This window comes from Epinephelus fuscoguttatus, linkage group LG19, assembly GCF_011397635.1.
Source record: "Epinephelus fuscoguttatus linkage group LG19, E.fuscoguttatus.final_Chr_v1".
In the NCBI taxonomy this organism is placed as follows: domain Eukaryota; kingdom Metazoa; phylum Chordata; class Actinopteri; order Perciformes; family Serranidae; genus Epinephelus; species Epinephelus fuscoguttatus.
The window spans coordinates 19,203,794-19,217,414 of NC_064770.1; the positions used below are offsets into that span (position 1 = coordinate 19,203,794).

General features: G+C 42.9%; 1 protein-coding gene across 1 annotated transcript; it reads left to right on the forward strand.

Moving 5' to 3' along the window:
* Positions 1–9,372: 9,372 nt before the first annotated feature.
* On the forward strand, positions 9,373–12,235 carry pmp22a (peripheral myelin protein 22a). The gene is made up of 5 exons (XM_049561992.1): positions 9,373–9,532; positions 10,345–10,436; positions 10,632–10,725; positions 10,826–10,966; positions 11,086–12,235. The coding sequence occupies exons 2-5, from the start codon at positions 10,359–10,361 to the stop codon at positions 11,244–11,246; spliced, it is 474 nt and encodes a 157-aa protein (XP_049417949.1). The 5' UTR covers positions 9,373–9,532; positions 10,345–10,358; the 3' UTR covers positions 11,247–12,235.
* Positions 12,236–13,621: the final 1,386 nt, after the last annotated feature.

The window sequence follows — 13,621 nt, forward strand, 5'->3', positions numbered from 1 at the left end:
CAGAATAGCCAGTGAAAATGAAAGTGGAAGCAAACCCCAGACTCACTCTCGTTTTTCCAGTGCTGTCTGCAATTTTCATAGCTTCCTCTTGGATGTGTGCTGCTCACGTTCTGGCACCTGTTGCTAAGTTTTTATAAAATCCCAACCTCACATGCACACTGTGCCCAGGAACATCCTGAACACAGCATAATAAGAAAAAATCCTGTATAGTGTATCTTTGAGGTGAGGGAGAGACATGCTACAGAGACTGTCTGGGTTGATCTTGGGGTTAGGGAAGGGTGTCAGAGCCGTGATACCAAAATAGCTGCGAATTTGCGGTTGTTTTCTAGTGAGTGCATTTTGCATGTGTGGATTTGTAGCACGTGCCGATGCATCCCCTGTGTCAGCCAGTATTTATCAATCCATCCTCACCTCCTCCTTTGCTCTTCCACTGAGAGGAGCTGTCAGTGGGTTCTGTGCAGATCATGTGCGAGTGGCTGCTCGGGCTGCAGTCCAGACCAATGCCGATGGACGAGCACACACAACACAGATTCTCTGCTCAGAGTCGGGCTTTACGGCATGGCCACAGTTTCCTCTGGCCAGGCCACTAGACAGTCACTAGGGTAGCCATCACTGTTTATGTGTATCACCACATTCCCCAAAGGCAACCAAGTTTGACCAACCATCGTCTTCTACAAACGCCGACAGAAAACCAGAACACTGTGAGTATTATGGATTCCATTATCACATTTGGTTTCATGTATCAACAGCCAGATGACTCATAACTTAAGCAGTAAAACTGAGATAAAAGTGAAGCTTGTTCAGCAGCATAGTTCACCCACAATATGGTAATATGTGTGGAAGTTACTCACCCTGTGTCACACTGAAACTATAAAACAACTTTCTCTCGCATGCATACATGGTAGAAAAAAAAAATCAAAAACTGAGAAAATTCTTGACATACTTAAACTGGAGTAAAAGGGAGACTGTGTCTAACAACAGCAAAACTAAATCAGCACGTCCATTTACAAACTCTCACACAACTCCTGCAGTGTAACCCCAGTCTCATTTGTCTAGTATGCTCAAATACATGTATTTTCACTAAAATGTTACTATTAAAACTCTTCCGTGTGTACGGGCAGGCACATGCATTTACTGTTGTTAAACACGGCCCTCTTTTACTGCAAGTCATCTCGAATTTTCTCCATTTTTGGATTCTTCGTTCACTCTGGAGACGTGAGTCTTCTTCACAAATACAACGTAACACAGGGTGTAACTGAGAAACAAATGATCAGAAGTGTGGACATCAGTCACATGATTTGGACTTGAGTCAAACTTGGGTCAGAAATTTGATGCTTCGACTTGAAAGAAGACTTGCAACTCGACTTGGACTTTAACAGCAATAACTCGTGACTTCACTTGGACTCGAGCCTTTTTTCTTTTTCAAATACATACTCGATACTTTTCAACAAGCCCAAAGAATAAAAAGTAAGTTATTTAAAAAGCCACAAATCACTTTATGTCCCTTCATTTCCTGATTTAACCAACAATAACATTATTCATTCCCGGCAAGTCGACACTTAATACCAGGTTTACACTGGACACGGGAGCAACTTGATTTGCTAGTTGTCACGTAGCCACCTGTTAGCAGGCGCCTGGCTGTTCACACCAGAAGCGTATTTCTCTGTGCTCGTCAATAAGCTGTTCTCTGCTCTGTTTAAGTCACATGTAACTCTGCCTCTGTCTGCTTGTGTGTGTGTCTATACGCATCTGATGTGTGTGTGATTGCATGTGTGTGATTCTGCACATCTCTCTCACTTTCTGTTAAGACACAACTGACAAATATGTGGAAGCATGGCATGCATATTCATCATTTATCATAGTCAGATCATTTATATCATATACACTTCATGTTGTTTACAATACTTTTTCGGTGTGTTTTCTTTCCAGATTCGCTTGTGGAAAAAATAGACCAGCAGCAGAAACTATTGCTGCAGATTGCAAGCAGGCCAGGGTGCTCGGCGTTGTGCCACGCCCAGTGTGAATAGCCCAATCACTGAACACGGGCGCCAAAAGCAAGCGGGCAGTGCTCCACGGAAAATCTTCACACTTCGCGGCACTTCAGCATCCAGTGTGAACCCAGCATAATTCTCCAGATCCACTTTGTTTGAACCAATTCAGCAGCATCAAATAAATCTGCAAGAGAGAGCAAGAAAAATTAACATTATGTGACTGAGCGTGAGTTGAAAAAATGATATCAAAGACAATTTTATTCATGAACAAATATTACGTATTGGCCAACAAAAAAACGAATTGCAGTATGCAAAGTGTACGGGTCAAAAATTACAGATGGAGATGCAACAAACCTCCAGCAGAGTTTTTTTTTTTTTAACCTAAATGCAAATTTTATAAAACATTCATGATGTAATATATTACTCTGTTGTTAAAATGGCTTTACATTTGGTGAAGAGTGCATTATGGCTCGTTTAGGACCTGAAACTTTAAGTTTAGGACTTGGGACTTGACTTGAGTGAAGTGACTTAGGACTTACTCGAGGCTTGCAAAACAATAACTTGGTCCCACCTCTGCAAATGATCATTTTAGGGGTGAAGTATTCCTTTAAGGATTGTCTTATTCCTGTTTTTGCCTCCTTCTCTCCACACAAGACACCCGCCTAGCCCTTTGTTAGCAGTCCTGAAGCTAATAATCTGTTGACTCACCTCCCAGCTGTTTTACACAGACGCACTAATAGCCACTGCCTTGGTGTAAAAACCTCCTGATGACTTCTGGATACCAGAGCTGCACTCACCAGTTTTAATCATGTAAACACATCTTGCCTTGGAGAGTAAATGAGGTCAATGCTAGGTGTTTACATTGGCCTATCGTGACCTTTGACCCCAGAAGCAGCTCTGCATATCAAATGTATAGCAAAGCTACAACAAATAAACGCATTGGATAATGCACTTTATAAGCAGTTATAGGCAGCCCCTTATTCTGCAGGTAGACCAGATTTACAAAAGCCACAAAGTGCTGGCACTTCTTTAGGAGAGAAAATATTCACCGGCATGCCCCCCTCTTTACTTAAAGTTGGAATTGGCAGCCTGTAAAGGAAGTGGTGCACTGTTAGCTGTCAAAGGAGCACAGATACACTGCTTGGAAAAGATAGCACAGCAGCAGGAATGAGAGAAGCACTGATAACAAGAGGACAAGAATTATTTTCTCCTCGGGAAGTTGAAGGGGATTTTAGCTGCAGCTCACCAAATGAATCATATGACCATGAGTGTTTATTCAGACATACTTGATTGGAATTAAAAATAACTAGCGTGGAGTGTGTCTGATGCAGCTTAGATATTTAACCATAGATAACGGAACAGTGCGAACTGTGCAGAAAACGAGAGCAAGCCGATTCAAATTGAATTCTTTCATAGCTTTTATTGCTTCATTCCAAACCCCTGAGGCCAGTATCACTCTGATTCGAAGCAACAGTTTGTATGCTGGTCTTGCCTGTTGGGATGTGTATGCTGATGACATCGACTCCAACAGGAAGCCAGGGGCTAATGATTAGCACATGTTTAGGATCACTAGGGTGCCACAATCTGGAGTACGTCATGCCGTATGTCTCTGATTTATTTGGTTGTTGTTGCTTCACAGGGAGGAGACAGGCCCATTTCTAAAGGGAAAAAAACAAAACCCTCTCCCCTCTATAACATCTTGGCCCGCTTTATCTGATTTAGCAACCAACCAATGGAGATTTTCAGCTTGGTCACGGTCCATTTTGGAACTTCTGAGTTTAAAATGGGAGAGGTGAGACGGGGCATGCATAGCACGGATGCTCTAATGTGATCCTGCTTTACACTTGCACACAGACCTGCGTATTATGTTGTTCTCACACACAGCAGAGAGATTTTTGATAGTACAGCCTCTCAAAGAAAAGCTGCAGACATTACAGTTCTCAGCCTCGAAGCCAGGAAAGGAATCAGCGAGCTTTTCTTTCTCTGAGTGCATTTTGTGCATGTTTATGGTCCGTGTCAACATGCAGTCTAGTATCAGTGTCAGTGTGTGTTAACAGTTTAACATGGTCTCGCTAAGTGTGCAATCCTTTAACGCAGGTCTGGGTCTGGAGGGCTCCTCTCCAGCTCCTCCTGCGTGGTCTGTGGGATGTTATCTGATAGTCACTAAGTGGCGAAACACAAACACTAAGAGCAGCAACAGTGAGGCCAGTTCAGTCCTGAGGATCGGGCAGCGTGAGGAAAGAGCTGTACACATCCTGGAAAGCAGAGAACGCATCTGCAGGAGGAATGTCGCTGCCTGTGTTTTCAGAGTGAACTGAGTGATGCATTTGACACTGCATTTTGATCAAACCAGGCCACGACACAAGCTGGTGACATTAACACACCCTATAGCAAAAGCTTTAACGTCTGTGAGCAGCTGTGTGCAGAGTAGGTCCCGTCGTTTTCCAGCTGTGGTGATTCAGAGATGTCCTGTGAGATATCCTAAGGATTCTTTTTATTTTTTATGAACAGGCGTTGTCAGCTACTCCTGATGACATTTAACCAGACTGACTTCAGAGCTTTAGTGTTTCCTCTTGTTTTGGCAGGGGCCTCCATAGGTGAAGGAGCACTGAGGCGTTCCACCATTCCTTCATATTCCCTCAAGTAAAATTGACTGTCCAGCTGTCCTACTAAGACGTCCTCTGAGCAGCCAAGCCGGGGTCGTGTCCAAAACCAAAACCTAATCCCTAATTGTCTCACCCTTCCCTCAATCCTATGTTTGCTATTGGAGCTGGAGCAGTCCAAAAGAGTGGCCACTCCTGCAGCCCTGTGCTGTGTAACCAGGGCTGGGCTTAAACTGTGGCTGACTCATTCTGTCACACAACAGCAGACCGTTCCGGTAATACGCCTTGACTGTGACACGAGTTTTGACTTGACTTTCGATGCAAGGGGGGTGAGGCAGGCCTTTTGTGGTTCTGAATCAACAAACCATAAACCTGACATAATTTGCACTGATGCCAAAAAGAAACTGAAAGTTAGCACACCTTGACTGCAGGCCATTAAAGCCTTAGTGTGTAGGATTTAAGGGGATGTATTGGCAGAAATGGATTTCAATACAATGAGAATGTTGTCTTTTGTGTATAATCACCTGAAAATTAGAATTGTCACGTTTTTGTCACCTTGAAATGAGCTGTTCTAATCTATATAGGGATGTCCTCATTCATGGAGTCCGCCATGTTGCACTGCCATATTTAACAGTAGCCCAGAGCAAAGAAACCAAACACTGGCTCCAGATAGGGACATTCATGTTTCTGTGTCAGCCACCACAGTTAGCAGCATCTCCACGATGAGCGGAAGGGCGTCAGAGGAACACTGATTTGTCTGGTGAAACTTCCTCATTTAGTGTTTTTACTCATATCCCAGGCCTGTTTGTTTTGGAGATGAAGAGATCTCTAAAGATAAATCAGCTCCCAGAAAAAAACCTCCTGATCATCTGGATCTTAAGTTATCTGAGGAAAAAGGTGAGCACAAGTTAGCAAGCGCTGGGCTAGTGGCCCGTCTCTGATGAGCCAAACAGTGTTGGAGGAATACTGATTTGTAAAGAGAAACTGCTTTGTTCCGTGTTTTCACAGTTAAAATCATCAAGTCCTTTTTTTTTTGAAAGAAGAAACCTCTGTGGGTAGTTCGGCTACCAGAAAAATTCTCCTGAATGTCTGGATCTTAAGTTTTACGAGAAAAAAGGTGAGCAAACATTAACAGGTACTAGGCTAACAGCATAGGAAAAACACTGATTAATGTGATTAACATGAAACTGCTTTATTTGTGTTTTTACTAGGGCTGTCCCCTAGTCGTCGACCAAATGTTAGTTGACCAGAAAGGTCATTAATCGGCCTTGTCAAAATAAATCAACACCTGTATGATCTGACCATGTGGGAATTTAATTTGAAAGGACAAACACAGGAAGAGGCCACGCTCAGGAGTCAGACAGGAGTCACGTTACAAACCAATCACAGACATAGACAAGTGGTTGAAAGCTGGCACAAAAATGCTTTCAACCACTTTCAACTAGCGCCAGACCTCGCATTTTCAAGGTGGTTAAAGACGCAGCATGTGTACGGCCCCTAATTTCCAGGGCTGGTACCTGCGGTTATTCCACAGGCTAGTTAATAACATGTCGGGCAGGAAATCCAAAGTGTGGGATCATTTTGAGAAGGTGAAGGACGAACCCAAGGTGATATGTAAACTCATCTTCATTGGTCGACGACAAACATGATGTATCATCTGAAACATGGAAGTAGCTACATGCCCATTAGCCACTTAGCACTAACTGCTTTGCCGACAGCGTCATTAACAGGCGGCTCGCTCAGTGTGTGATGTGCACTTGTAGATAAAATATAGGCCTATATTAATGAAGGTTCGTTAGTACGGTTTTGTATTTCTCTGTAATGTAGAACAGTGTTAACAATGTTACTGATACTATTCTTTCTCACACCTTCAACTCAAACCATTGTGTTGCCCCGGAAACATGCGGGCGACTAGTCGACTAATGGCCCTAATTGACGACTATTGATCGACTAGGAAGATTCTTAGTCGGGGGCAGCCCTAATTTTTACCCATTTTATTCACCTGGTCCGTTTGTTTCGGAGAAGAAGAGACCTTTGCGGATAATTAGACTCCTGGTAAAAAAAAATCTCCTGAACAATTACACGAGTTTCAGCTGGTTGCAGTCTGCAATCCTCACAGCTAGATGTCACTAAATCCTACTCACTGCTCCTTTAACACTGATGTCCAATCCATAAATACTGGTGTAGTTATAGATTCTGATTAGAACTGTAGTAGCCATATTAAGCCAGTAACAGATGATTTCTGTTTAAACTAGAGATATCTACCCTGTGAATCTATTCTCACAGCAGGTTTATATGATTCCCTATTAAAAGCAGATTTCTCTAATAAAGTCCCAGCCCAGTGTTTCACAGCATTACAATTTGTATTTTCATTAAAAGACAGTGAAACCACTATGACGTCCCTGTGGTTTCATTTCGGATCAGCTGTTTTGCTGGAGGTGCTGCTTTAAACAGAACTGGAGCTCTTTGGCACAAACCTGTGAGATCCATGTAGGTAAACAAGAAATGCTCCTGCTTATATTCACAGTTCTGTCTAAATAGCCAACTTCCTAAAACAGCTCACCTGGTGAATCCCTCAATGAAGTGGGGTGTGTCGGTTTTAAATTTCAACTGCAGCTTGGCCACAATGGCCGTGACTATAGTTACCAGTTGGTGAGCTGCCCCTGCCTGTTTGCTTTGTAATCCCACACTTTCAAAGGAAGAAAAGAAGAGGAGCTGTGTGTTTTCATTTAACAGGTTCGGGGGGGTCAATGGTTTTGGATGGTTTCCAGTGCTATCAGCCATGTAAGAAACATCATGACTCTTCGGGGTTATGGCTGAGCTATCACTGATACCACAAAGTCATCAGTCAAAGGGACTGGTGCTAATAAGCATGCGGAGTGAGAAAGTGAGAATAACCATAAACTCACATATCTTTTAGAGCGTCCTCACAACGACTGGGGACTGTTTGGCAATGGGTGTGCACCATATTGAAATAATTATCATAAAACTTCAAGCAATAACTGAATGAAAGATTCATTAAAAAGGCAATATGTGCATGTTTTTATTAAATATCCAACTGCTTTTTAATGATATGATGAGTGCAATCTAGAGTTTATTAAATCAAATAAAGCTGCAGAGAAGAAAGGGTGGGGCACTGTGCTGCTCACTGCAGTGAAGCATCATTTACTGAGGAATGTATCACAGACGCTGTATTGTGAGGGCTCACAACAACAGCAACAGAGTAGCTTCATCATTTTAAGCTTGTTGTTACACTTTAATTTGATTTCTACATTTCAACTTTACTATTCTGCTCTGTGCACGTCCACTTCGTGCCTAACGGCGCAGGATTGTGTGTGAATCCTCCTCTGATTAAAGAGATGTGTTAGACCACTGTGACATTTATAGCCTCCACTCACACACCTGCTCCAGCTGGGCAGCCAGGTTTGACTTCTCACCCTGCTGCCAGTGCTGGCGCTGCTTTCCACCTGACCACTGCACCAATTACATCTTCATAAACAGCATCACGTCCAGCTGAGTGGTTGGGCTGATTGTCAAAGAGTTCTCTCTCTCTCTCTCTCTCTCTCTCTCTCTCTGCCCCCTCCAGCTCTGCCAGGGCTCACGGTGCTGCCTCACCCGGCATCCCACAGCGAGCCTGGGCAGCAGCTCACAGTTCCTCCCCTTGCGTGTTTACAAACACAGACCGCAGGAATCCACCTGATGAGCCAAAAACTGCAAGGGAGAGGAGAGGGAGAACGGCACGAGCTGTGCTCGTCTGACTGCAGCAGCTGATCACAATCACGTTTGGACTGGGGGTGGTTTCAGACGCAGCAAATGTGTGCTTTTGTCAATGTTGTCATTTGCATTCTGGTTTGGTTTACAGCTTTGTCGCTTGTGAGGAAATGGCCTGAGACCACGGTGTAATGAGGGATGCAGAGCCACGGCGAAGGGCTGAGGCGGGCCGATCTTTGTCACTCACCCTTGAATCATGTGTGCATGGAGATCCAAGCCGGCTCCATCAATTTAGCATGACCGAAACATTGCACCGTGGTAACTCCCTTTGGCACTGGACAAACTCTCCCTTCTCTCTGCAGACGCGGGAGTAAACAGGAGGCCTGCTTCACACACAGGCATTCTGGGCATACCGCGGGGCCTCCAGAGGGCTGGTGTGTTCACATGCAAGCGCACACACACACATGCACGCACACCATCTGGACAGAGCACTGCTGGATGTCTAGTTTATGAAGCTCAGTGTGCACATTTGAGTTCAGCCAGTCAGTGGGGGTCAGCAGGGTCTGTCCAGCCACCTTCAACCATCTGGAACAAGGTCATCAAGAGTCATCCTGACTGTCCTGACAGCTTGTCAGATTGTTAGGATTTCAGGTGTGGCCTGCGAAGAAAAAACATACGCGGAGATGTATGTGAAGAGTGAACATCATAGGAGGCCTTTTATTGGGAAACATTACATTATAAATGCACTAGTGACATGAATTATAAAATGACTGATTATTATAGACATGCCTTCACTGAAATTTGGTTATGTCATAATGATATTTTATTACAAGGGGTGAAATAATGGATGTTTTTAGGGCATAAATACAGAGACAGTCACAGATGCATTTTTAAGGCTTTGTGGTTTGCACAATAATAGCATAGGATTCTCTATACAATCCTGTGGAGTTTAGAACAATCCAGATGATAGGCTGCAGCGGGAGGAAGAAGAGGAAGAGAATGAAAAAAAAAAAAAGGAAAAGTTTTAGGACGGGCCTCTGGTGACGTGCAGGGCCTGCAGGGCGGTGTTTCTCAGGCGGAGAAAGAGCCTGACTGGGGTGTGTGAGCCACATCTGGAATAGTAGCTCCAGAGAAAGAAAGTCGAGAGAAGCAGAACCTCGTTGATCCCTTCCTCAAACTCTTCTCCTCAGCACTCCTATTTCCACGGAAACTCTTTGCTTTGCCTCTGTAAGTTGGAGTAATGTGTTTGGAGTTCTTTTTTTTTTTGTTATAGTCAGTGATTTTTTGTCATTGACTTTTTTTTCCACTCACACAACAGGACTTCACCCCTGGACTTTAAAAATCGACTTTGGATTTACTTTAAAGACGCAAAAACGCACCTTTGGCTCAAACGCGTCACTAGATTCGCTCTCCTTTTTTATCAGCGTTGTAGATTTACGCACAGTGGAGAGTGGAGCGGTGAAGGCTGGGGCGCACGTATGGCGGCATTACGCTGGAATGTTTTTCCGTGCAGATGGGCTGAGTTTGTTTTCCAGCAGCATGCATCGATTAGTCGTGAATCAGCCTTTTCCTCTCCTTCAATCGACCTCATTTCCCCCCTCTCTCTTGCTCTCTCTCGAGCTCTTTTCACTCATTATGCAAACGCGCATTGCTTAAAGTAATGAGCTGTAATTAAATCATTTGGATTTGTTGAAAAATGGATTTCAAAAGGAGTTCAGTGTCGTGAAATCAACCCGAGGAATCGATTTGGTTTCATTACTGCTGCCCGACTTTAAACTCAACATTGACCATTTTAGAAGCATCGGGAAGAAATTATAGTTCCTTCCTTCTTTCTTTTTCTACGTTTGAGTGTAAGGGGATACTTTCACATTGAGGTAAACATTGCGGTTGGGGCAGAAGTGAGGAAATGGCGCCATCTGGTGTCGAGATGAGGTGGTGTTAAAATGTACGCCCAACAGGGTTTTTTTTTTCTTTTGGAGGGATGGTAAATTCCTGTGGATTGATTTTTTTTTTTTTTTTTGTCTCATGTGTCCTTCTAGATCTACTTGAAAAAATGCTGCTCATCCTGCTCGGAGTGCTCATTTTGCACCTAATCATCCTCATTCTTCTCATTGTGTCCACAGCAGCCAGTGTAAGTTGTCCTGCCACGCTTTATTCAGTCCACTTTAACAATGTGTGGTGTGAATATGATAGCTCAGACTCTAGCTGCTGTGTTGTACTGATCATTGACCGTCATTTGTGTTGGGTGTTGTAGTTGTATAGGCTTGTACTTGAGCTGTGGATGCTGCAGTGTATTTAAAAGTTTCTGTGTTGTTGTGTTTCCCAGGCCTGGTCTGTAGGTGGGGATGGGAGCACGGATCTATGGTACAACTGCATGACAACTGATGTAGGCTACCACTGCAAGCCAGCTAGTAATGAAGGTTTGTTGGCATTCCTGGGGGAAAAAATTATGTATCGTGCCTTCATTGGAAACGTTCTGAATATGTGTTTAACTTCATGCTCTCTATCTTTGTCTTCTAGACTGGATCCAGGCAGTGCAAGCCCTCATGATCCTCTCCCTGCTCTTCTGCTTCTTCTCCCTCATCGCCTTCGTGTTCCAGCTGTTCAAACTGGTCAAGGGCGGACGCTTCTTCTTCACTGCCATCTTCCAGATCTTGGCGAGTGAGTATGACTTCATCACATGCTTGAAGGGTCACACCCCGAGCAGTCGCGGGTGGAGTCGTGAGATCATCCACTCTCAGATCCTCCTCACCTCTCCTTTTCTTCTGGGCTCCTTCTAGGTGTGTTTGTGATGTGCGCGGCGATCATCTACACCGTGATGAGTCCGGATGATGGAACCGGCAGCACACAGTTCGGCTACGCCTACGTGCTGGCTTGGGTGGCTTTCCCTCTCTGTCTCATCAGCGGCCTCATTTATATCGTCCTGAGGAAGAAAGAATGAGAGAAGGAGCGGAGTGGGAAAGAGGAGGGGAAGCTCGGAAGCCCCCTCACAACAACATCGCACTGTGCCTACTGCCCACAGACCATGGACTGACATCCCAACAGTACAACAAAAGTGCATGTGTCACCAATAACTGTAAACACAAAATGGAGACATTTATCACAGCTGGAGACTTTATTTTTTTGTTGCTGTATTTCAGTATCCATCACCGTATATTTCCATCACATGCTGAGAAACATCACACCTGTTTGCTTTGTGAATTCTGACAAAGGCTGAGCGTCACCACACGTGTTTCCCACGGTGACAGATTGTCTTCCAAATGTGTTTATGAATGTGTTGGAGACATATTGACTTTTGTTGCATGCTGGCACCCACAAATCCATCATGTGTGATCACAAAGACGAGTAATCCTGCCTCGCTTCAGTACAAAGATGTACATAGTGTCTGTGGTTTTTAGACATATTTATAACATTTTTACATACAATTTGTACATAGTGTTGTCAAGTTAACATTGTCATGCCCATTTACGTGATAGAGTTTTGTTGTCTCTCACAAATCATGCAGCTGTGCCAAAGAGATGTCGCTTAAACTGCCAGAGTATCAAGCTTTTTAATAAAACTGTCTGGGTTTTTTTTGGTTTGTTTTTGTTTTTTGTGTGTCCTACGCTTTGAACCATGTGCCTTACATAGAATATCTGTTGAAGGAAATGAGAAAATCCTCAGAAATTAATAAAAAAAAAACCCAATAAGAAGTCTTAATAAACCCTTGAAGTTCTTTTCCTCTGAATTATCATTTTACTTGATATGCCAAATAAAAAAAATGTTTTTCATTTTGTAATCGAGTCTTGAAAATGGTGCTTTTTTTGTTTACTATTCTTGAAATGTATAGCCTACTTTGTGTTGCAAGTGTGTCCTGTGATTAATTCGCTTTGTACAAACCCCAGTTTGCATTTTTGTCAGTATTCTTCTAAATAAACCCTTTGAAGTGAATTATTCTCGCTGTTGAACGCTCCAGTTACACATGGAATTTACACAGGTTGGTTAAATGAGTCATGTGCGTGTATAGACAGATCCTTTATTGTACAACTGAACTTTGTTGGAGCAACACACGCTCGCTTATTCTCGCTATCACATACACACACATTCATATCTATATCTTTAAGATATATGATAAATAGTGAGTAAAAACAAAATGAAACAAGCATAATCCATGTTCAGTTGTCTTACTCTGAGCTCATATAGCTGATACATTAACAGAATGGCATGCTGGCTAGCAAATGATTAAGTGTTGACCTTCTTTCACGCCCACAGTTCCTTGTAGTAGCTCAATTCTACCACTTGGAGGCACTGTGACTTACAAAACACCCTATTCACCCCAGGGAAACATGAGTGTTGGTGAAACATGTCAGCACTACATACACACATTTTGACATGATATCATTTTAATTACAGAATGCTGTGCTAGTGAAGGAAAAAGCACAGCTCAAACAACCATCATTATTTTGTACATATAACTTCTAATAAAAGTATTTCTCAGTAAAATCGCCTGATGATATGCTCTTCATGAACATTAATCCAGGCTGTGAACAGGCAGACTTTAAAGATAAAAAAATAGCACCATCTGGCTACAGTTTGAGGACATGGAAACTTGTGCAGACATTATTTCCGCAAAACAACATAAATCAAAGAAAACACTTAAATGTGGTTCAGGAAAAATGCCTCAGCAGCATCTCTGTGGGAAAAAAAGCTATTTTTATTTTTAAATCAGACATATTGAGATCATTGGTGGATACACAGTAATGTTGAGCTTCTTATAAAACACACTGATGTTTTTGCTAGAGAAGTTTCCCTGACAGATTCTCTCTTCCGTCTGACATTTATCAAAATGTTTGACTTTCCAAAACAATATTGAGTACACAGATCATACACAGCAGAGACTGCCAGCACAATGAAGCCATATTACAGTATACTTGAGATCCGTTTTGGTCTCAAGACCACCTTTAGGGTGCATTTTTACTTACTCATGTCTCGGTCTAGGACAAAGAGGACTCAGGAAGACTGTCAAGGCCACAACTGGGGCGATATCACTAAACTGCCTGAGCAAAACTGAAGTGTTGAATCAGCTGATTTCAGCCCCTTGTGATTTTTGTACTTGTTTTGCTCATAGAAAGGAAAATTCCCACACTTGAAAACTACCTCTGCAATGACTTTTGATTATTTATCAAGACATCTCTCTTGGCACACCTATACACACATAGCATACTGTATACATGGCAATATAAGAGGAGAATGAAGAAGAATCTTTATGTTTTCTGTAGGTATTTTTTTTACAGAAATGTGGATGTTTCAGAATAATTTGAGGAGTGCCTATGATTT